The following is a 25,967-nucleotide window of genomic DNA, read 5'->3' on the forward strand; positions in this document are numbered from 1 at the left end:
AAAGTATTCACAAAAATTGAATCATTCACTTTGCCAAATTCACTTTTTTTTTTTTTTTTCTGCATTGAGTCTATTTTTGATCACTAACCTCACACTGACTTCATTCTACATGCTCCTTGCATCTCTGAAATACTCCATCTTGGTACTTTATTTAGGCTATTCTATTTCTCAGCAGGGACCTTTATTTTGGTAACAAGACATACTGCCAACTTATTATAAATGCTTTATTTATTTTTTAACACAGAGGAAGCTTGGTGGCAGATCTGTAGCCACTTGATGTTTTTATAACTAAGAATTACAGTTCAGGCTCTCTTATAGAATGTAAAGGTGCACTAACACATGTACATGTAATTGTTATGAAAATTAAGCTTAGTCACTAAAAGAAGATTCACTATCTGAACTTTCTTCTGTGTTTTTTTCACCTTCACCATCAGGCACTGGAGCATCTGGCCTCCTGAAAGAGAAGGAAAAAAAAAAAAAAAAAAAAAACAGAAATTTAATGGTTTTTCTAGTTGAAAAAAAAATCACTTACTGTAAATTAGGTTCATCCTAGAATATTGCTGCTAATAAATCTGCCAAGTCTGCATACTTAACTGAGAGCCTCCTGCTCTCTACCACAGCATGCTTCTCACAGGCTTCTCCAGTACCATGGGGATTCAGTGCTATTCCTATACAGGCCATGGCACCACTTCCTCCTGCCAGTCCTTACACAGTGTGCTACTTCAGCACTTTCTGCTTCTCATTACCACGGAGACCCAACGACAGACAGAGATGTGATCTGGAGAGGCTGGCATGACCAGTGCTAAATCCTTGCAGCCTCCAAGTGTCTGTACGGTACAGAGAGAGGAAAGCTAGAAGTGGGAAAAAAAGAAAACTTTCATGTTCAGGAAAGCTGAAGGGAGTAATTTAAAAATGGAAGAGATTTCAAGAATGGCCAGTAAGAAAAACAGGCCATACAGAAATCTTGTGGGGGAGGAGAGTGACTGTTCAAAGGTGGTTCTTAATATCTGCTGAGTGTTTTCACTTATATGCTTTATCATCAGATAAACATAAGAAGAATTAGTTCATAAAAATAATGTCTTGAAGATTCCCTAGGCAGAAGATGATGTGAGAATGGTTAAACTCCAGCTTTGTATAGATGTGCTATAAAAAAAAACCACAGGAAATTTATTGGTGTCATTAAAACAGTCAAATTGATAGGTTTCATAGTGTTTGTTAATAAATCATTTTAATCAATGTGGCAGCACAATCACTCAGCACCCATTCACTCTAACCAAAAAAGCAAATTAAGCAAAGTATACCTGGGGGAAACTAAGAGGGAAAGGAAGACTAATACAGCTGCTCTGTTTTAGTAATTAAAAGCTACAAAACTTATTTTTCTCTCAGGCTCCTTAATTCTTAATAAGATTTAAGATACCAACAAACAAAACTCTTCTTTGCCACAAATATAATAATTATTGCTAAAATAAAATGTATAGTCTCCTACTTACTTGTTATTATGAATTATGTTATTAGTTATTATGAATTATGGCCGAATTCTGACTTAGTTTTTAATACCATGTCTGTCGTGCTATGAAACAGAAGAAATGCTGGCATTGCTCCCTAGCAATGGGTCAAACATAAACCCCTTTGCTCTACTGTACAATTTTAGATTATGGGGGGGTGGTCCTAAGATGGTCGAAGAATAGGACAGGGAGACCACTTTCTCCCCCACAAATTCATTGAAAGATAAGTTGAATGCTGAGCAAATTCCACAAAACAACTTCTGAACATTGGCAGAGGACACCAGGCAGCCAGAAAGGCAGCCCATTGTCTTTGAAAGGAGGTAGGACAAAAGATAAAAGATAAAAAGAGAGACAAAGAGTGAGGGATGGAGACCCATTCTGGGGAGGGAGTCCTAAAAGAGAAGTTTCCAAACATCAGGAAACCCTCTCACTGGCGGGTCTGTGGGGAGTTTTGGAATCTCAGAGGGCAACATAACTGGGAGGAAAAATAAATAAATAAAACCCACAGATTACGTGCCTAACCGCAACTCCCAGCAGAGAAGTAGCCCAGATACTCGTATCTACCACCAGCAAGGCGGGGCTGAACGGGAGGCACGGCTGCACTGTTTAGGGTAGGGACTGAGCCCGAATGCCCTGAGGGCAATCTGAGGGAGCTAACATGAGACAGCAACGCAAACAGTGTGATAAGCCAGAGAGAGAGAAGAGAGAAGAGAGAAGAGAGAAGAGAGAAGAGACAGAGAGAGAGAGAGAGAGAGAGAGAGAGAGAGAACACTTTCCCATGAAAAGCTCTAACCTAAAGCACTGCCAGCCTGCTCACAGAACAAAGGACTGAGCTAATACCACAGGAGAACCTGTGGTATTACCATTTTGTTCTGGAGGCAGGGAGGCAGGCGGGCAATAGCCAGAACCAGAAAGGGGCAATCTCCGCCCCAGAGACAGCATCCTATACCAAACTGTGAGCAGGCTCCCAGTTGCTAACCAAGTCTTCCTGGAATCCTGGACGATTGACATCCGCCAGGAAGATTGCAGCCAGAGATCAATTCCCCAGAGGAGACACACACAGCACTCGTGAGACGGTGCTCCCGCTGTGCATCCAGGAAACCCAGAGGCTGGGACAGGGGAGGTGATAAGATGCCCCACCCCACCTGGGGAGAGTGCGCTCGCCAAGCACCTGGTCGCCTGAGCTGCTCAGACCTAGGAAAGGCACAAAACGCAGGCCCAACCGAGTCTGCGCCTTTGTGGAATACAGGAGAACCTGAACCTGAGCGGCTTAGACCTGGGAAGTGCATGCAACCCAGGGCCCACTTTAGACAGTTCGCCTGCAGAGCAACCTGGAGCCTGAGCAGTGTAGATTGGGAAAGCACACATGCCATGAGCAGGGGCAAACCCAGTGTGGCCCTGACAATGCGAGCACTCCCCACACACGCCAGTGATATTTGTTTGCAGTGTTCCTCCCTCCCCACAGCATGACTGAACAAGTGAGCCTAAATAAGTGATCACCACCGCCCCCTTGTGTCAGGGTGGAAATTAGACACCGGAGACTTGCAAACAGAAGAAGCCAAAATAAACAGAGGGAACCTCTTTGGAAGTGACAGGTGCAACAGATTAAAATCCTGTAGTTAGCACTGACTACATTGGAAGGGACTTATAGACCTTGAGAAGTATAAGTTGGAACAAGGATCTATCTGAAACTGAACTGACCCCACACTGCCTGCAACAGCTCCAGAGAAATTCCTATATTTTTCTATTATCATTTTTTTAATTAAAAAAATTTTAAGTCCTTTATTATTCCGTTAATTTTCATTTTTACAACCTACTATTACCTTGCAAGAAAAAAAGACCCTATTTTTAAAGCAAATTTCATCTATTTTTTAATACAATTTTTGTGATTTTGTTTTTTTAATATTGTATTTTTGAGAGTCTAACCTCTACTCTACATTTTTAATTTTTGCTTTTCGGTATTTATCATCAATTTTGTACCATTAAGAATCCAATCTTCAGTACCCATTTTTACTTAGGAGTGTGATTACTGGCTTGATTGCCCTCTCCCCCTTTTGACTCTTTTTATCCCCTAGGTCACCTCTATCTCCTCCCTCTCCCCTTCTCTTCTCGCTTAACTCTGTGAATTTCTTTGGGTATTGTGGGCTGTGGAGAACACTTAGGGAACTGATTACTGGCTAGGTCTGTCTCTCTCCTTTTGACCCCCTCTCTTCTCATCCTGTTCATCTCTATCTCCTTCCTCCTCTTCTCTATATAACTCCGTAAACCTCTCTGGGTGTTCCAGGTGGTGGAGAGCACATAGGGATTTGATTACTGGCTAGATTGCTCTCTCCCCTTTGATTCCCCTCTCCTCCTCCTGGTCACCTTTATCTTCCTCCTCCCTCTTCTCTTCTCCACGTAACTCAGTGAACCTTTCTGGGTGTCCCTCACTGTGGAGAATCTTTTCTACATTAACCTAGATGTTTTATCAACAGTGCTTATGAATGGAGAAGTCTTGAGGCTACTATAAGAATAAGACTGAAAACAAGAGGCAGGAGCTTAAACCCAAAACCTACGAACACCAGAGAACTCCTGACTCCATGGAACATTGATAGATAAGAGCTCATCCAAAAGCCTCCATACCTACACTGAAACCAAGCTGCACCCAAGAACCAACAAGTTCCAGAGCAACAAGACATACCACGCAAATTCTCCAGCAACACAGGAACATAGCCCTGAGCTTTAATATACAGGCTGCCGAAGGCCACACCAAACGCAAGACATCTCAAAACTCACTACTGGACACTTCATTGCACTCCAGAGAGAAGAAATCCAGCTCCACCCACCAGAACACCGACACAAGCTTCCCTAACCAGGAAACCTTGACAAGCCACTCGTCCAACCCCACACACAGGGAGAAACCTCCACAATAAACAAGAACCACGAACTGTGAGAATACAGAAAGACCACCCCAAACACAGCAATCTAAACAAGGCAGAGAAATACTCAGCAGGTAAAGGAACATGATAAATGCCCGCTGAATCAAACAAAAGAGGAGGAGATAGGGAGTCTACCTGAAAAAGAATTCAGAATAATGATAGTAAAAATGATCCAAAATCTTGAAAACAAAATGGAGTTACAGATAAATAGCCTGGAGACAAGGATTGAGAAGATGCAAGAAATGTTTAACAAGGACCTAGAAGAAATAAAAATGAGTCAATCAATAATGAATAATGCAATAAATGAGATCAAAAACACTCTGGAGGGAACCAACAGTAGAATAATTGAGGCAGAAGATAGGTTAAGTGAGGTGGAAGATACAATGGTGGAAATAAATGAAGCAGAGAGGAAAAAAGAAAAAAGAATTAAAAGAAATGAAACAACCTCAGAGACCTCTGGGACAATGTCAAACGCCCCAACATTTGAATCATAGGAGTCCCAGAAGAAGAAGACAAAAAGAAAGACCATGAGAAAATACTTGAGATAGTAGTTGAAAACTTCCCTACAATGGGGAAGGAAATAGCCACCCAAGTCCAAGAAACCCAGAGAGTCCCAAACAGGATAAACCCAAGGCGAATCACCCCAAGAAACATATTAATCAAATTAACAAAGATCAAACACAAAGAACAAATACTAAAAGCAGCAAGGGAAAAACAATAAATAACACACAAAGGGATTGCCATAAGGATAACAGCTAATCTTTCAACAGAAACTCTTCAGGCCAGGAGGGAATAGCAGGACATACTTAAAGTGATGAAAGTGAAAAACCTACAGCCCAGATTGATGTACCCAGCAAGGATCTCACTCAAATATGAAGGAGAAATCAAAAGCTTTACAGACAAGCAAAAGCTGAGAGAATTCAGCACCACCAAACCAGCTCTGCAACAAATGCTAAAGGATCTTCTCTAGACAGGAAACACAAAAAGGGTGTATAAACTCAAACCCAAAACAATAAAGTAAATGGCAACGGGATCATACTTATCAATAATTACCTTAAATGTAAATGGGTTGAATGCCCCAACCAAAAGACAAAGACTGGCTGATGGATACAAAAACAAGACCCCTATATATGCTGTCTGCAAGAGATCCACCTCAAAACAAGGGACACATACAGACTGAAAGTGAAGGGCTGGAAAAAGATATTCATGCAAATGGAGACCAAAAGAAAGCAGGAGTAGCAATACTCATATCAGATAAAATAGACTTTGAAGTAAACTCTGTGAAAGAAGACAAAGAAGGACCCTACATAATGATCAAAGGATCAATCCAAGAAGAAGATATAACAATTATAAATATATATGCACCCAACATAGGAGCACCACAACATGTAAGGCAAAAGCTAACAAGTATGAAAGGGGAAATTAACAGTAACACAATAATAGTGGGAGACTTTAATACCCCACTCACATCTATGGATAGATCAACTAAACAAAATTAGCAAGGGAACACAAACTTTAAATGATACAGTAGACCAGTTAGACCTAATATCTATAGGACATTTCACCCCAAAACAATGAATTTCACCTTTTTCTCAAGTGCACACGGAACCTTCTCCAGAACAGATCACATCCTGGGCCATAAATCTAGCCTTGGTAAACTGAAAAAAACTGAAATCATTCCAAGCATCTTATTTGATCACAATGCAGAAGATTAGATGTCAAGTACAGAGAAAAAACTGTTAAAAATTCCAACACATGGAGGCTATCCAATATGCTTCTGAATAACCAACAAATCACAGAAGAAATAAAAAAAGAAATCAAAATCTGTATAGAAATGAATGAAATTGAAAACACAATAACCCAAAACCTATGGGACTCAGTAAAAGCAGTGCTAAGGGGAAGGTTCATAGCAATACAAGCTTACCTCAGGAAATAAGAAAAAAGTCAAATAAATAACCTAACTCTAAACCTAAAGCAACTAGAAAGGGAAGAAATGAAGAACCCCAGGGTTAGCAGAGGGAAAGAAATCATAAAAATTAGGGCAGAAATAAATGCAAAAGAAGCAAAAGAGACCATAGCAAAAATCACCAAAGCCAAAAGCTGGTTCTTTGAGAAGATAAATAAAATAGACAAACCATTAGCCAGACTCATCAAGAAACAAAGGGAGTAGAATCAGATCAACAAAATTAGAAATGAAAATGGAGAGATCACAACAGACAACAATGAAAGACAAAGGATCATAAGAGACTACTATCAGCAACTATATGCCAATAAAATGGACAACTTGGAAGAAATGGACACATTCTTAGAAAAGTATAACTTTCCAAAACTGAACCAGGAAGAAACAGAAAATCTTAACAGACGCATCATAAGCACAGAAATTGAAACTGTAATCAGACATCTTCCAGCAAACAAAAGCCCAGGACCAGACAGCTTCACAGCTGAATTCTACCAAAAATTTAGAAAAGAGCTAACACCTATCCTACTCACACTCTTCCAGAAAATTGCAGAGGAAGGTAAACTTCCAAACTCACTCCATGAGTCCACCATCACCCTAATACCAAAATCAGAAAAAGATGCCACAAAAAAAGAAAACTACAGGCCAATATCACTGATAAACATAGATGCAAAAATCCTTAACAAAATCCTAGCAAACAGAATCCAACAACATATTAAAAAGATCATACATCATGCCCAAGTGGGCTTGATCCCAGGAATGCAAGGATTCTTTAATATCCGCAAATCAATGTAAAACACCACATCAACAAATTGAAAGATAAAAACCATATGATTATCTCAATAGATGCAGAGAAAGCCTTTGACAAAATTTAACATCCATTTATGATAAAAACCCTCCAGAAAGCAGGAATAGAAGGAACATCATTTCAGTTCAGTTCAATTCAATCGCTCACTCGTGTCCGACTCTTTGTGACCCCATGAATCACAGCATGCCAGGCCTCCCTGTCTATCACCAACTCCCGGAGTTTATCCAAACTCATGTCTATCGAGTTGGTGATGCCATCCCTCAACACAATAAAAGCTATATATGACAAACCCACAGCAAACCCATTATCCTCAATGGTGAAAAATTCAAAGCATTTCCTCTAAAGTCAGGAACAAGACAAGGGTGCCCACTTTCACCACTACTATTCAACATAGTTTTGGAAGTTTTAGCCATAGCAATCAGAGAAGAAAAAGAAAGAAAAGGAATCCAGATTGGAAAAGAAGAAGTAAAACTCTCACTGTTTGCAGATGACATGATCCTCTACATAGAAAACCCTCAAGACTCTACCAGAAAATTACTAGAGCTAATCAATGAATACAGTAAAGTTGCAGGATATAAAATTAACACACAGAAATTCCTTGCATTCCTATACACTAACAACGAGAAAACAGAGAAACTAAGGAAACAATTCCATTCACCATTGCAACAAAAAGAATAAAATACTCGAGAATATATCTACCTAAAGAAACAAAAGACCTATATATAGAAAACTATAAAACACTGATGAAAGAAGTCAAAGAGGACACAAATAGATGGAGAAATATACCATGTTCATGGATTGGAAGAATCAATATAGTGAAAATGAGTATACTACCCAAAGGAATCTATAGATTCAATGCAATCCCTATCAAGCTACCAACAGTTTTTTTCCACAGAACCAGAACAAATAATTTCACAATTTGTATGAAAATATGGACCTAGAGGAATCAACACTATGGTACTGGCACAAAGACAGAAATACAGATTAATGGAACAAAATAGAAAGCCCAGAGATAAATCCACGCACCTATGGACACCTTACCTTTGACAAAGGAGGCCAAGAATATATAATGGAGAAAAGACAATCTCTTGAACAAGTGGTACTGGGAAAACTGGTCAACCACTTGTAAAAGAATGAAATGAGAACACTTTCTAACACCATACACAAAAATAAACTCAAAATGGATTAAAGATCTAAACATAAGACCAGAAACTATAAAACTCCTTGAGGAAAACATAGGCAAGACACTCTGCGACATAAATCACAGCAGGATTCTCTATGACCCACTTCCCAGAGTAATGGAAATAAAAGCAAAATTAAACAAATGGGACCTAATTAAACTTAAAAGCTTTTGCACAACGAAGGAAACTATAAGCAAGGTGAAAAGACAGCCTTCAGAATTGGAGAAAATAATAGCAAACGAAGCAACTGACAAAAAAGTAATCTCAAAAATATATAAGCAGCTCCTGCAGCTCAATTCCAGAAAAATAAACGACCCAATCAAAAAATGGGCAAATGAACCAAACAGACATTTCTCTAAAGAAGACATAGAGATGGTTAACAAACACATGAAAAGATGCTCAACATCACTTATTATCAGAGAAATGCAAATCAAAACCACAATGAGGTACCATCTCACTCACACTGGTCAGAATGGCTGGTATCCAAAAGTCTACAAGCAATAAATGCTGGAGAGGGTGTGGAGAAAAGGGAACCCTGTTACACAGTTGGTGGGAATGCAAACTAGTACGGCCACTATGGAGAACAGTGTGGAGATTCCTTAAAAAACTGGAACCAGAACTGCCTTATGACCCAGCAATCCCACTACTGGGCATACACACCGAGGAAACAAGAATTGAAAGAGACATGTGTACTTCAATGTTCATCGCAGCACTGTTTACAATAGCCAGGACATGGAAGTAACCTAGGTGTCCATCAGCAGACAAATGGTTAAGAAAGTTGTGGTACATAAACACAATGGAATATTACTCAGCCATTAAAAAGAATACATTTGAATCAGTTCTAATGAGGTGGATGAAACTGGAGCCTATTATACAGAGTGAAGTAAGTCAGAAAGAAAAACACCAATACAGTATACTAATATGCATATATATGGAATTTATAAAGATGATAATGATGACCCTATATGCGAGACAGCAAAGGAGACACAGTTGTATAGAACAGTCTTTTGGATTCTGTGGGAGAAGGCGAGGGTGGGATGATTTGAGAGAATAGCACTGAAACATGTATATTATTATATGTGGAACAGATTACCAGTCCAGGTTTGATGCATGAGACAGGGTGCTCTGGGCTAGTGCACTGGGATGACCCTGAGGGATGGGATGGGGAGGGAGGTGGGAAGGGGGTTCAGGATGGGGAACACATGTACACCCATGGGTGATTCATGTCAATGTATGGCAAAACCACTACAATATTGTAAAGTAATTAGCCTCCAATTAAAATAAATAAATTAAAAAAAATTTTAGATTATGCCCATGAGGAAGTCACATGTACTCAGTATAATAAAGTGTTAGAGCTAAGTACAGTATTTAGTGGTTTTGACTGATGCTCCACTGCCTAAAATGCTAACATGGGAACAGTCTTCATTATTCTCCACAGAAGCAAGAACTCTATTAGTAGTGGGTATAAATACTGGGTTAAAATCTTAGCCTTGCTATGTAGTTTCTGAGCAACTTTGGGGAAGCTATTTAACTAGACTGTGTACCCAACTGACTGACTGGATTGTTGTGAATATTAGGATGAATTACTAACTGCAAAATACACTAAACAATACGTGGCACATTGTTGTTGTTCAGTCACTCGGTGGTGCCCCGACTCTCTGTGACTCCATGAACTGTAGCATGCTAGGCTTCCCTGTCCTTCAACATCTCCCAGAATTTGCTCAAACTCATGTCTATTGAGTGGGTGATGCCATCCAACCATCTCGTCCTCTTCTCCTCTTGCCTTCAGTCTTTCTCAGCATCAGAGTCTTTTCCAATGAATCGGCTCTTTGCATCAGGTGGCTGAAGTATTGGAGCTTCAGCTTCAGCATCAGTCCTTCCAATGAATATTCAGGACTGATTCCCTTTAGGATTGACTGGTTTGATCTCCGTGCAGTCCAAGGGACTCTCAAGAGTCTTCTCCAACACCACAGTTCAAAAGCATCAGTTCTTCAGTGCTCAGCCTTTTTTATTGTTCAACTCTCACACCTGTACATGACTACTGCAAAAACCATAGCTTTGACTATACTGACCTTTGTCAGCAGAGTGATGTCTCTGCTTTTTAATACGCTGTCAAGATTTGTCATGTGGCACATAGTAGGTATATTAAATAATGGCTATCTATTATTATGATTATAATTCTCATTGTTACCATGTACCTACTACTTGGTCAAGAAAGTTTTTAGGTGCTGCAGGTACAGAAACAAATAGTAAGTAGTTGCTGCTCTGAAGTTGATAATTTAGTGGGGGAGACAGAAATAAATAAACTATTCTTATACAGTGTGATACACAAAATATAGTTGTACTAACTACACTTGTTTGAAAGGAAAAGGTAATTCATTCTACTAGCGTTAGTCACAGAGAACTCAAGAAAGGTCAATACACTTGTGAAGGATGTTGGGATAGGCATGAATTTGTCAGGAACAGAAAATGTGGGAATACGTGGGGATGAGAGCATTCTGAATAAAGAAAAAAACAGGGATGGTGCAGCACAGTGCATTTGGGACCTATAAATCTTTTGGTAGCTAGGGTGTAGGAAAGTAACTGGGGTAAAACAGTAGATGAGATTAGGTCATTTGGTAGGGACAACAGGTGGAGAGTGGAGAGAAGTTATATGAAATGTCAGCTTTCAGTGAAATTACACAACTAAGTTTAGGAATTTTAAGAAGTCATTTTTTAAAAAATTTAAGTATGGTTGGTGTACGTACTTATATAAGTCACAGGTGTACAATGCAGTGATTCATAATTTTTAAAGGTAATATTCTATTTATAGTCATTATAAAATATTGGCTATATACTCTGTGCTGTACAATATATCCTTGTAACTTACTTATATTATACATAAGTTTGAACCTTTTAATCCCCTCTCGATATTGCCCCTCCCCACCTCTCTCCCCCAACTGGTAACCACTAGTTTGCTCTCTATATCTGTGAGTTTGCATCTTTTTTGTTATACTCACTAGTTTGTTGATTTTTTTCAGATTCCACACGTATAAGTGCTGTCATACAGTATTTGTCTTTCTCTGCCTGACTTGCTTCACTTAGCATAATACCCTCCAAGTCCATCCAAATGGCAAAACTTCATTCTTTTGTATGGTTGAATAATATTCTATTGGATATATATACCTATATATATATATATATATATATATATATATATAAAACCATTCATCTGCTGATGGACACTTAAGTCATTTATTTTTTTAATTGAGATATAATTCACATACCATAAAATTCACCATTTAAAATTGTACAAATTAGAGTTTTTTTTTTTTAGTATATTCACAAGGTTGTACAACCATTACTGCTATCTAATTCTAGAATATTTTAATTACTCCAAAAAGAAACCTAAAACTCATTAGCAGACACATTCCATTTACTTTCACTCTCATCCTCTGATGACCATGAATCTACTTTTCTGTGTCTATGGATTTGTCTATTCAGGACATTTCATATAAATAGGATCAAGGCTATTTAACCTTTTTGTCAGGATTCTTTCACTTAATAAAATGTTTTCAAGGTTCTTCCATGTTGTAGCATTTATCAGTACTTCATTCCTTTTTATGGCCGAATATTATTCCATTGCATGGATATACCAATTTGTTTATCCATTCATCAGTTGATGAACATTTAGGTTATTTCTACTTTTTGGCTGTTATGAGTAATGCTAGTGGAACATTTGTGTACAAGTTTTTGTGTGAATGTATGTTTAGAATACTTGAGTACAAACCTCAAGTAGAACTGCTGAGTCATGTGATTACTCCATGTTTGACTTTTTGAGGAACTGTCAAACTGTTTTCCCCAGTGAATGCATCATTTTACATTTCCACCATCAGAATATGAGTTATAATTTCTCCATATCCTTGCCAACACTTGTTATTCTCTGTCTTCGTTCATTTCTTCCTTTTCTCATTTCTTTTATTGTGGTATAATACACGTAACATAAAACTTACCATCTTAACCATTTAAAAGTGTACAGTTTAGTGGTGCTGAGTACATTCACGGTATTGTGCAATCATCACCACTTAACCAACCTCCAGAATTCTTTTCATGTTGCAAAACTGAAACTCTGTACCAGTTAAACAATAACTCCTCATTTCTCTCTCCTTCTAGCTCGTGACAACCACTCCTCTACTTTATGTCTCTATGACTTTGTCTACTCTAGGTACCTCATGTAGGTGGAATTATACAATACCTGTCTTTTTGTGACTGTCTTCTTTCATTTCTCATGTCTTCAAGAGTCATCCATATTGTACCATGTATCACAATTTCTTTTCAATTTTAGGATTAATAATACTTCATTGTATGCAGATAATACATTTTGTTTATCCATTCACTTGTGGATGGGCATTTGGGTTGTTTCTACTTTTGGACTATTGTGAAAAATGCTGCTATGAACATGAGTATACAAGTATCTATTTGAGTCTCTGCTTTCACTTTTTTGAGTATATATATGCTGAGAAGTGATTTTTGGAGAAATTGCCATACTGTTTTCCATAGCAATTATAATTTTACATTCCCACCCAGAGTGCACAAGGGTTACAATTTCTCCATATTCTTACTGATACTTCTTTGCTTGCCCTCATTCATTTTTAAAATAAATTTAAAGCTACTTTGAATTGTAATTGCTATGAAAACAAAAGAAAAGCTACATACTAGAGTTCCTTTTGTTATATAAAAAACTTAAAAAATTGTGAAAATCAAATGAGGTTAAAACATGAAAACATTTTATAAGTTATAATGCTTTAAAAATGTTACTGTAATAATAAAACTCTTAACAGCATTTCCAGACTGGATATTCATATTAATATTCTTAGGGGGAATAGTATTTGGCTTTTTAATGATCAGAACTGCTCTGGCTTGATTGTGTGTGTGTGTGTGTGCGCACGTGCATGCACATACCTTTTAATTTTCTTTCACAGAAAGAAGTTTTAAAGATATGTTTTAAATGGTTGCAACTTTAAACTACTAGTCACACTTCACTACTAAAATGTGGAAATGAAGATTTCATAATACTCTCAGTGTTTTAAACATATAAATGAATCACTACAAAAGACTTCGTCAGCAAAATGCAGAAAAAAATATGAAGTCAAATTCATGATTTATCATGTATATATTTTTAAAAATCTCAATCTTTAGTGGTTATCTTGGTAGCTATATTTTAATAAGCATATTTATATAATTTGTGGCATTAAGATTATCAATAAAAGTCTTAGTAAAAGCAAAATTTTTAAAGCTTAACTTTAAACTTCTTATTGTTTAATTTCTTTAAAAAGAGATATTTTCAAAGATTACTAGGTTGACCTCAACTAAAACTGAGCCAAAATTTAGAAAGGAAAGGACTGCTGCTGCTGCTGCTAAGTCACTTCAGTCGTGTCCAACTCAGTAAGACCCCAGAGACAGCAGCCCACCAGGCTCCCCCGCCCCTGGGATTCTCCAGGCAAGAACACTGGAGTGGGTTGCCACTTCCTTCTCCAGTGCATGAAAGTGAAAAGTGAAAGCGAAGTCGCTCAGTCGTGTCCGACTCTTAGCGACCCCGTGGACTGCAGCCTACCAGGCTCCTCCGCTCATGGGATTTTCTAGGCAAGAGTACTGGAGTGGGTTGCCATTGCCTTCTCCGAAAGGACTAACCATACACAAATCAGTACTTTTTAGCAAACAGGATGCTGTGTGTATGTTATTTCTGTCATCTTTCTCCCATTTACATAAACAAGACTGTCAACCACAATCCCTGCTGTCTTCATCCTTTCCTTATACCGTTTCTTGTTTCAGTCACATAATCCAGGACTGGCAGGTCAGGAGAATCATTCTCTGTAGAGACCAGTGTAAGGGAAGGCTCATAAACCAAATGGGGACAATCAGAATGCTTCCCTAGAAATGAGCTATGGACTATGGAGAATGGGTTCTCTTTCCTTTCAGTTGGTGAAACTAGCAATATTATAGCCATTTAAAATATAAAGCAAATATTATTTGCTAACTCCTTGTTTTCCAGGAGGTAGCTCATCAGCAGTAGGAGAAAAGTGGATTATTATGCCACGTTTGATTAAAGGCAGACCGAGGAACAGGTGAGAGAAAATACCAACCAGCCAGCAATAATAGTGCTGTGGCCCTGATTTTGTACTGCTTAGACTTCTTAGGGATGTGAGTCAATAACTTCCCTTTTTACTTTAGGTAGTTTGAGTTATGTTTCTGTGATCCTCCTGTACATAAAGGAGTCTTAAAATATGAATATCATTGATCTGATTTGTTTTCATTAAAAACAGATTTACATTTGTGCTTAAAATCAAAACCACTTTGATGGCAAACATTATAAACATTCTTTAGAAAAACATTTATTTATGTAGGTAAATAGTTTAAAGATATTTTTCATTTTCTTTCAATTTAAAACAGTGGAATTTAAAGCAGATGAAGTGCCAAAAACATTGTTAGTACAAATATTGCTGAGTAGCAGGGTTGTGGGGATAGGGTGTGATAGTTATTCAAATCACTTTTCAATATCAACTACAGCACACACAGTTATAATGTCACATGATACTTGTTGATTAGCGTCGTTCTCAGTGTTAGTTGCTCAGTCATGTCACTCTTTTTGACCCCATGGACTGTAGCCCACCATATTCCTCTGTCCATGGGATTCTCCAGGCAAGAATACTGGAGTGGGTTGCCATTCCCTTCTCCAGGGGATCTTCCTGACCCAGCGATCGAACTCAGGTCTGCCTGTGTTGCAGGCAGATTCTTTACCATCTGAGCCACCTATGCAATAGCAATAAGTGGTCTTAAGGAAACAGCCAAACACTGAATTCTTGAACTAAGATTACATTGACTATATAAAGACATTTGGGATAGTTAAAAAAAAAAAAGAGACAATTTTGACTACAGTAACTAGTAAGACTTATTTCAGCATTACACTTACTCAAACTACACAGTTTGGTCTTTTCTATTCTGAATGCCCATCAAGGCAGGTATACCTGTTCTTTGCTGTGGTAAGCAGATTCCCCAGCCAGAGAAATGACATAATGCCTAATATGATAAAGAAAAAGAAAGCTAGCTATTCTAGGTAAGATGGGTTTCTGCCATTTGTCTTGGGGTTCTTACATCCCAACAGCTCCCCTAACTTCTTGCTTGCTAGACACTGGCAGACCCCAACTGTTTTTAACACTACTTCTTCAATATTTTTATTATCTCTTATCTCTTACTGTTGTGAAGCAAAAGTTAGAACTGGACATCGAACAACAGACTGGTTCCAAATTGGGAAAGGAGTACATCAAGGCTGTATATTGTCACCCTGCTTATTTAACTTATATGCAGAGTACATCATGAGAAACGTTGGGCCGGAAGAAGCACAAGCTGGAATCAAGATTGCAGGGAAAATATCAATAACCTCAGATATGCAGATGACACTACCCTTATGGCAGAAAGCAAAGAAGAACTAAAGAGCCTCTTGATGAAAGTGAAAAAGAGGAGAGTGAAAAAGTTGGCTTAAAGTTCAACATTCAGGAAACAAAGATCATGGCATCTGGTCCCATCACTTCATGGAAAATAGATGGGGAAACAGTGGAAACAGTGGCTGACTTTATTTTTGGGGGGCTCCAAAATCACTGCAGATGGTGACTGCAGCCATGAAATTAAAAGATGCTTACTCCTTGGAAGGGAAGTTATGACCAACCTAGACAGCATGTTAAAAAGCAGAGACATTACTTTGTCAACAAAGGTCCATCTAGTCAAGGCTATGGTTTTTTCCAGTGGTCATGTATGGATGTGAGAGTTGGATTATAAAGAAAGCTGAGTGCCCAAGAATTGATGCTTTTGAACTGTGGTGTTGGAGAAGACTCTTGAGAGTCCCTTGGACTGCAAGGAGATCCAACCAGTCCATGCTAAAGGAGATTGGTCCTGGGTGTTCATTGGAAGGACTGATGTTGAAGCTGAAACTCCAATACTTTGGCCACCTGATGCGAAGAGCTGACTCATTTGAAAAGACCCTGATGCTGGTAAAGATTGAGAGTAGGAAGAGAAGGGGATGACAGAGGATGAGATGGTTGGATGGCATCACTGACTCAATGGACATGGGTTTGGATGGACTCCGGGAGTTGGTGATGGACAGGGAGGCCTGGCGTGCTGTGGTTCATGGTGTCGCAAAGAGTCGGACACGACTGAGCACCTGAACTGAACTGACTCTTGTGATCTAAGTCTCCAACAGTGGACTAATCACAGTTTTCCGACAGTGTTTTTTCCTGTCCTATACTTTCTAGCCAGTATGCCAGCCAGTGGTCAAGGACCGGTTGTTGTTCGCTTGCTAAGTCATGTCTGACTGTTTGTGACCCCATGAACTACAGCACACCAGGCTTCCCTGTCTTTCACTATCTCCCAGAGTTTGCTCAAATTCACGTCTGTTGAGTAGGTGATATCATCCAACCATCTCATCCTCTGTTGCCCCTCTGTTTCATCCTCTGTCACTAACGACTGGTAACTACCTTGAATGGAATACCAGTTAAGCAAGAACTAGAAAAATGGAACAAATAAAAAAACCTGTTTCTGGAATTGCTCATTTGGGGAACTGAGATCAATTCTACGCTCAACTAGTCAAAATCCAACCTTTAATCCCTTATGTTGTTCAGTAGCAGGAGACAGGCAAATCATCGGCAGATAAGGAATTCTTTTAGAGGGCAGGAAACTCTGCTGGATATGCCTTGAATATAATTAAATAAAGTTTTCTTGCTTTCCAGTATCCTTTTGTTTATCACTAATAAATCTCCTCTCGTCTCAGTGATAAGTAGGCTGAAGTGGTTACTTTTATTCCTGGTAACCACAATCATGGTCACTGCACAGTCTGAGAAAAGGGTATAAATGTCTTTTGAATAGATATATCCAGGACAAATGCCAACTGAGCTGGTTCTGTTTAAAGCCTGCATAACTCGATTTTTTTAGCCAAATCAGTATGCTGCAAACTGCACTCTCCTACTAACATTAAGAATGTGACCAGTTAAATTTAAATTTCAGAAGTCTGTTCTTTACTACAAAGTTGAAAATACAGACTTTTCAGTTTGGGAAAACAGAGAATATAACTCAAAAGGATAATTACTCTGTGTACATTATATATGTCTGTGTTGAGACCACAATGGTATACAGGCAACTACGGGACTATAAACAAATTGTGATCTGAGAGCCTGGTAAATCCAGTTGTTTAGAACTTGCTACATATTCTTCCATTAAAACATTCATAAATCACAACTAACATTTACTGAACATTTACTGCTTGTTCAGAGCTGCACTGAGTGCTTACTTAGTCTGAATGAATCTATAAAGGGTGAACTCTTCTATTTCACATTTACGAGGAAACGGATGCACAGATTGATTAGGTAATTAGTTCAGGGTCATACAGCTAGAAAGGGGCAGTGCAGAATCTGGACCTCAGCAAGTAGACCATTTCTAAAGTCTGCCTTAGACTGAGACTTAACCACCACGGATTTCATCTCTTGCTAGACACGTTCAGAGGCTAGACTATTTATCTTAGAGTAGTAAAAGCAGTAATTACTAGTAATAGTAACCTTAGTTATGGGACATAAATGAAACCATAGAATAGGAGAGGGAGAAACATTTTTCCTTTTTCTTGGTAAGAGAATCTAGGCATTGACTGAAAAAATTTATAAGGCATGATTTATCTGCTCTGTATTTCTAAAACAGATCAACCTGAAAATTTTCTATTTTCTTTCCTTTCCATCAACTTGTGTGTATGATGACAAAGGTGACAAAGGTACTCTTTCACATCTTTTTAATTTACTGCATTTTTAAAAACTAATTTTTACAAGCTAAAAACTAATTTTTACAAGCTAGAACCAAGAACTAAGTCTTGGTTATATAAGCCCTGTGATCACTGACCTAGAGCCAGACATCCTGGAATGTGAAGTCAAGTGGGCCTTAGAAAGCATCACTACGAACAAAGCTAGTAGAGGTGATGGAATTCCAGTTGAGCTAGTTCAAATCCTGAAAGATGATGCTGTGAAAGTGCTGCACTCAATATGCCAGCACATTTGGAAAACTCAGCAGTGGCCACAGGACTGGAAAAGGTCAGTTTTCATTCCAATCCCAAAGAAAGGCAATGCCAAAGAATGCTCAAACTATCGCATAATTGCACTCATCTCATACGCTAGTAAAGTAATGCTCAAAATTCTCCAAGCCAGGCTTCAGCAATAAGTGAACCGTGAACTTCCTGATGTTCAAGCTGGTTTTAGAAAAGGCAGAGGAACCAGAGATCAAATTGACAACATCTGCTGGATCATGGAAAAAGAAAGAGAGTTCCAGAAAAACATCTATTTCTGCTTTATTGACTATGCCAAAGCCTTTGACTGTGTGGATCACAATAAACTGTGGAAAATTCTGAAAGAGATGGGAATACCAGACCACCTGATCTGCCTCTTGAGAAATTTGTATGCAGGTCAGGAAGCAACAGTTAGATCTGGACATGGAACAACAGACTGGTTCCAAATAGGAAAAGGAGTTCATCAAGGCTGTATATTGTCACCCTGTTTATTTAACTTATATGCAGAGTACAACATGAGAAACGCTGGACTGGAAGAAACACAAGCTGGAATCAAGATTGCCGGGAGAAATATCAATAACCTCAGATATGCAGATGACACCACCTTTATGGCAGAAAGTGAAGAGGAACTCAAAAGCCTCTTGATGAAAGTGAAAGTGGAGAGTGAAAAAGTTGGCTTAAAGCTCAACATTCAGAAAATGAAGATCATGGCATCCGGTCCCACCACTTCATGGGAAATAGATGGGGAAACAGTGGAAACAGTGTCAGACTTTATTTTTCTGGGCTCCAAAATCACTGCGGATGGTGACTGCAGCCATGAAATTAAAAGACGCTTACTCCTTGGAAGGAAAGTTATGACCAACCTAGATAGCATGTTCAAAAGCAGAGACGTTACTTTGTCAACAAAGGTTCATCTAGTCAGGGCTATGGTTTTTCCTGTGGTCATGTATGGATGTGAGAGTTGGACTGTGAAGAAGGCTGAGCGCCAAAGAATTGATGCTTTTGAACTGTGGTGTTGGAGAAGACTCTTGAGAGTCCCTTGGACTGCAAGAAGATCCAACCAGTCCATTCTGAAGGAGATCAGCCCTGGGTGTTCTTTGGAAGGAATGATGCTAAAGCTGAAACTCCAGTACTTTGGCCATCTCATGCGAAGAGTCGACTCACTGGAAAAGACTCTGATGCTGGGAGGGATTGGGGGCAGGAGGAGAAGGGGACGACAGAGGATGAGATTGCTGGATGGCATCACTGACTCAATGGACGTGAGTCTGAGTGAACTCCGGGAGTTCGTGATGGACAGGGAGGCCTGGCGTGCTGTGATTCATGGGGTCGCAAAGTGTCGGACACGACTGAGCGACTGATCTGATCTGATCTGATCATCATTTTTAAAAACTTAGATTTTTAAGAAGATTAAATAATCACTAAGAAGTAGCAAACAAATACTATTTATTTGGTAATTATCTGGCATTTTCTTCAGTTTTATAGAGTTTCTAAAATTCAGTGATAGTAATTTTTGTAGGAAAATAGCCAGGCTCTCTTCTCTCTTATCAAGTAAACTGTTTTGGTTCAAAGTTACATACTCTTAGTTTCCAAACTGTTATAAACACAAGCTAATTGAGTAACAGTGTATTTTCTGATCAGTATTTATTCCTATATTAACCTCAGTTTTACTCTTTGTTCAGCGCAAACAGATTTAGACTACTTCTTCCTACAGTTACGTAAGTCTGTCTCACTACCTAGGGCTAAAAAAAAAGTTTATGTTTATACTTTAAAAGAGAAAAGAACCGTCTTTACTGAAAGTTCTTGGCTTAGGCTTAATATGTACCTAATATTTTAAATAAAAGCACACTCTTTCCTTGGATGGCACATTTTCTTCTCAATCTCAGACTTTCCCCTTAAAGCAAGGCTCCTTAACTTTTATGTAAACATGATTCCTAAAGTGACAGAAGTCCTCTTTAACAAGGTGGTTGATTCCACTTATCATATCTAGCTAAATGTAGTTGCAGCTGGTTTTCTAGTGGTAGTGGTGATAGGTTATAGTGAGTCACCCTACTCCAACCAGTGCCCCTTGTGACCAATGGCATGTACTCATGAGGTAATGGGTCAGAATTCAGGCTCCAGGCTGTGGTTGAGGAGCAGCTTTTCTGTAAGACAATGTTAACTGTTACTGGAATTCTACCCTAAAACTTGGCACCACCTTGCAGCTGAATGTTTCTCAACATTTACAGACAATGACGCGCGCTCAAACTTGCTAAGTGAGATACATCAAGAAAGTACTGGAGGTCCTAGGGGTTCTCCCCTTGGTAATTATCCACTAACTTCTTAAAAAGGTGATACCTAAATGGGATCTTAAAGAATATCAAATCAGCTTGGCCAATAACATGGGGGAAGGAAGTTTCATGGGGAAGAATACAAACTTTCAAAGACACCAGGAAAATGGTACAGTCTGAGAACTATATAAATAGTCTGCTACAGCTGTAAGAGACAGGGATGCATGGATGATTGGCAAGAAATGAAGCCAGAGTCTTGATGATAAATGTATTTATTTGCAATTCTAAGATGTCAGAGCATATGTTAGGGACAGCAGAGAGTCACAGGAAGACTTGTATGTATGAACAGATGAACTATATGAAGACATCCACTTAAGTTTTTAGTGACGGACTGAAAGAGAATAGAAAACCAAAATGGAGCAATTAAAATAAATCAGGTGAGAAATGATGAAGGCTTGAACTAAACAGCAATGGCATGGAGGCATATGGTCAGATGTGAGATTAAAAATGAGGAAACCACAGTGACTGACATAGTGAGGGGAAGGGAGGAGGGCAGAATCAAGGGTGACTTTCAAGTTGCTAGTGTGGGTAGCCAGTTGAAGTAAAGGATTATGAAGGAGTTTTAGGCTAGGCAGGGGATGCAATGCAGCCAGGAGCGGGTGGAGGGAATGGAGAACTAGCATACGCTGATGCTTATAAGGCTGCTAATTTCCCATTTATTACATTTTCTCTAGAGAGAAAAATCATCATTTAAAAGGTCATTTTAGCTCTCTGTTAGTACCGATGCTCTACTGTGTATTTCCAGAAGCAAAAAAGAGGTCATGGTCAATGTTAGATATATTTACAACATATATTCCAATGAGTACCAAAATGGATTGGACCCATATGCTCAATTCACATTAAAGTATGTGTCACAATCCATCTGCTTTTAAAGTGTGTCAGAAACAATTTCCAGAACAAATGCCAAATATCCTGGAGATGTTTGGTTCAAATTACCAATCCATACCATTGTACTTGAACTGTTTGCTACTGAAATATATACTAAATGGAGATATGTGAAGGAAATCTGTTCTTCTAGACTTCAAAATATGTTTTTAAATTTCATATTTTGAAAGATAAAATGAGAAAAGGATTGCATATATGAAAGAAAAAAATGCATATATTTTCTTGAAGGGCTCAAGGCCAAGAATTCCAAAGTATACTGCTAGTATAGTATGAATGCCTGGAGAGCTAACATAGCTAAATACAGTGGGGTGAACTAAAACCCCCAAACTGGAAAGACTCTTTACATGTGTCTAGATACTTGCAAAAGAGAATAGTTCTGAATAATCCATTAAGATACATCTTATCCAGGATGAGCTGTGTAGCCAGGTTTGCCTGGATGGAAAACGTAACTGTCAAATTTTTGAGTCACAACTTATCAAAAAAAATTTTTATAAAACTCACACAAACAATATCTAGTTCCATAATAACCATTACCATAGACTACTCTATTTATTTTCCCATCTGGCTCAACCTAGGTCATGTAGAGTAAATTTCCTATATACTAAGGTCTCATACATAAAAAACTGCTGAGTGACTGAACAACAACAAATTAGAAATAAGAAAAAGAGGATGGGGAGGGACGGAGAGAGAAAAAATGCAGCACAGGAAGAAAAGGAACAATGCTTCTTGTGGATACTACTGCTGTCAAACAAAAATGTCATCAATTTCCATCTCTTTTGCATATACAGGTTCATCACCAATTTATTGAAAATACTCCTAAAATGTTTTAAGGCTAGTTTTAGTAGTATAGCATAGATTTTTCACTTTTTAAACATAGCAGACACATTATTTGTGGAGGAGGTTTCCTTGACCATAAAACAATGTACAGGAAAAATATATATAGAGCTTGAAATGTTTTTATAAAGACTGATAAATTCAACACCTTGATAGTAATATCATTATATCATTAGAACTACTTACTCAAGAAGATCTGGGTCTAGTCCTTCTGATATCATTTTGTTTCTTATTGCCATCACTGGAACACCCTAAACAAAGAACACAAGATAATTCAATTATTAAATATGCCTCCTTCATAAAGACATACAAATAAACCAATGGAACAGAACTGAAAGCCCAGAAATAAACCCAAGCAACTAATATTGGACAAGAGAGTCAAGAATACTCAGTGGAGAAAAGAGTCTCTTCAATAAATGGTGCTGGAAAAATTAGATATTCACAGGTAAAAGAATAAAACTTGACCACTATCTTGTACCACCCATAAAAACTAACTTGAAATGGGTTAAAGACTTAAATGTAAGACCCCGAACCATGAAATTCCCAGAAGAAAACACAGAAAGCTCCGTGACATGGGTCTAGTAATGGTTTTACAGAAATCATACCTAAAGATTAAGAGACAATGTAAAAAGTAAACAGGTGAGACTACATCAAACTAAAAAGCTACACAGCAGAAGAAACCATCAGCAAAGTGAAAAGACAACCTATGAAGTGGGAAAAATATTTGTAAATCATATTCCTGATAAGAGGTTAGTATCTAAAATATATAAAGAATTCATAAAACTCAAGAGCAAAAAAAAAAAAAAAAAATTAAACAAAAAATGGGCAAAGAACTTGAAGAAACATCTTTCCAAAGAAGATATATCAATGGTCAACAGATACATGAAAAGATGCTCAACATCACTAGCCACTAGAGAAATGCAAATTAAAATCACAATGAGATATCACCTCATGCCTGTTAGAATGGCCATGATTAAAAGACAGAAGATAACAAATGCTAGTGTGGATATGGAAAAAAGAAAACCCTGCGCACCGTTTGTGACACTGTAAAATGGTACAGCCACTGTGGAAAACAGTATCGTATATAATTCTCAAAAAAATTAAAAGGAGAACTACCACATGGTCCAGCAATTCCAGTTCTGAGAGCATATCCAAAAACCTCCAAAACACTAACTTGAACCAATGTCTGCATCCTCATGTTCACAGCAGCACCATTTATAATAGCCAAGACATGGAAACAATCAACATGTCTACTGAAGGATGAATGAATAAAGAGTGTATATACATATACACACAATGGAATATTATTCAGCCATAAAAACCAACAGAATCCTACTATTTGTGACAACATGGGTGGATTTTGAAAGCATAATGCTAGGTGAAATAAATCAGACAGAGAAAGACAAATACTGTATGATCTCACTAATATGTGGAATCTAAACACAAAACAAAAAGCCAAACTCCTAGACAAAGAGATCAGACTTGTGGTTCCAGAGACAGACAGGAGGGGCAGGAGAAATTGGAGGAAGATGGTCAAAAGGTACAAACTAGTAAGAGTTATAAATAAACATGGACTAGGGATGTAACATACAACAGGATGACTACAGATAATACTTGTATATGATATGAAAGTGTTAGTCACTCAGTCGTGTCTGACTCTTTGCAACCCCATGGACTGTAGCCCACCAGGATCCTCTGTCCATTGAATTCTCAAGGCAAGAATACTGTAGTGGGTAGTCATTCCCTTCACCAGGGGATCTTCCCAACCCAGGGATTGAACCCAGGTCTCCTGCACTGCAGGCATATTCTTTACCGTCTGGGCCATCTAACAGTAAATCCTAAGAATTCTCATTACAAGTGAACTTTTTTCTTTTCTTTATATTGCAGCTATATGAGGTTCTGGATATTAACTAAACCTAGCATTGTAATCATTTCATGACAAAAGTGAACCAAAACATCATACATCTTAAATTTATATTGTGAGGCATGTCAATTATTTCTCAATAAAACTGGAAAAATACAGAAGCCAGAAAAAAGGCCTCCTTCTATATGGTTCATTATTTTAAATAACTCTTATTTTGCTTTTATAGTAATATGTGCATAGCACTTGAATAATCTAATAAGGTATATATTTTAAATGACTTAATGGAATCAGTGCTATCCAATACCACATAAGCCCAAATTAAATCATTTTAATTTATCCATTACTGATCTGCTGGATAGAAGCCAGATATCATATTCTCACTCTTCTTATATCACCAAAAAAAAGAAAACACTGATAAGTCAAATGATTAAGGCCTTGGCCGGGATGGTGCCATGAACACTTAACAATATGAATAAATGTCTTTTCAAATCAAGATTTCAGGGCCTTCTCCTCCTAAGTATAGCTATGTCAATGTTCCTTTCATAAGCAAACGGTCCAATTTCACTTGGACACATTACGCACAAAGGTCAAACAGAATTCAAGAACTCTTCTGGGATTACATTATATATTGTCTCGATACCAATACAAACACAATGTAATGATAATCCTAGAAGTGTGTAAGTCACAAAAATATTGAGAACATGTGAATTTCAAAGTTCAGGATAAGAACATCAAAACAGAAGAGGATATGTCAGAAATAAATATAAATTTACTTGAAAAGGGGACTGATTTGATATAAACATTTATTGAAAGCTCACTTATACAGCTCTACGGGGAGCAGATGCAATCAAGTCTCTTTGTCAACTCCTCTGCTTTCCCAAAAGATGAGGAAACACTAATCTGATGTGTTAAATTTTAGGACCTGGATTGTATCACCTTCAAAAGTAATTAAGGTCACCAAGCTTTAAAAGGTTGTACATATGGTGGGACCCTTCTCCCTCATATTGCTTCATCCCACATGGCAGAAAGGCTAAGCTGAGCCAGGGTCCACATGGGAAAATCTCAATCACCTCTCTATGGTGTTGTGTGCTCTTCTCTTTGGCCCTCCCTTGTCACTAGTCGGTTGTGACATTCAGTTTTGAACCTAACGTATAGAAGAGGCAGAAATTCCAGTCCAATTTCACAGAGCCTTACCCGGAAATTTCTGGGCACTAACCTAGATAAGGCTCCCCTGCTTTCTTCTGTAGTTTTTCCTTGTATGTTTTCTGGTCTCAGGGATCTTACAGGGTGAAAATAAATTTACTGGGGTTAGCAGTAGAATTCTACTATCACAATCCCACACCTCAGTGTTTAACACCACAATGGCAGCGCAGTGCTTTATGATGAGAAAATAAAGACATAATCAGCCCCTGCCATCAGAGAGTATAGTCTAATAGATGTGTTAAAAAGATGATCACAGTACAGTCATAAAATTGGTAACAGAGATCTGCACAATGGGCAAGGTGAGATCCAAGGAAAGGAAGACTGAGTGAGAACCAGCAAAAAATTCGCTGAGGTGAGTCTTAAAGAGGGGACAGGAATTTATTAAAAACAAACAAAACACAAAGACTTAGAAA

The 25,967-nt window shown here is 38.2% G+C and overlaps 1 protein-coding gene across 4 annotated transcripts in view; it reads right to left on the reverse strand.

Annotated features, from left to right (window-relative positions):
• Positions 1-210: 210 nt before the first annotated feature.
• The window catches only part of WASHC3 (WASH complex subunit 3), a 58,647-nt gene continuing 32,890 nt past the window's right edge, over positions 211-25,967 (reverse strand). For all 4 annotated transcript variants that reach the window (NM_001080313.2, XM_015471125.3, XM_005206681.5 and 1 more), the window contains 2 exon segments: positions 211-454; positions 22,674-22,738. In NM_001080313.2, the coding sequence (NP_001073782.1) occupies positions 370-454; positions 22,674-22,738 (150 nt within the window). In that variant the 3' untranslated portion in view covers positions 211-369.

This window comes from Bos taurus, chromosome 5 (genome assembly GCF_002263795.3).
Source record: "Bos taurus isolate L1 Dominette 01449 registration number 42190680 breed Hereford chromosome 5, ARS-UCD2.0, whole genome shotgun sequence".
Classification (NCBI taxonomy): Eukaryota; Metazoa; Chordata; class Mammalia; order Artiodactyla; family Bovidae; genus Bos; species Bos taurus.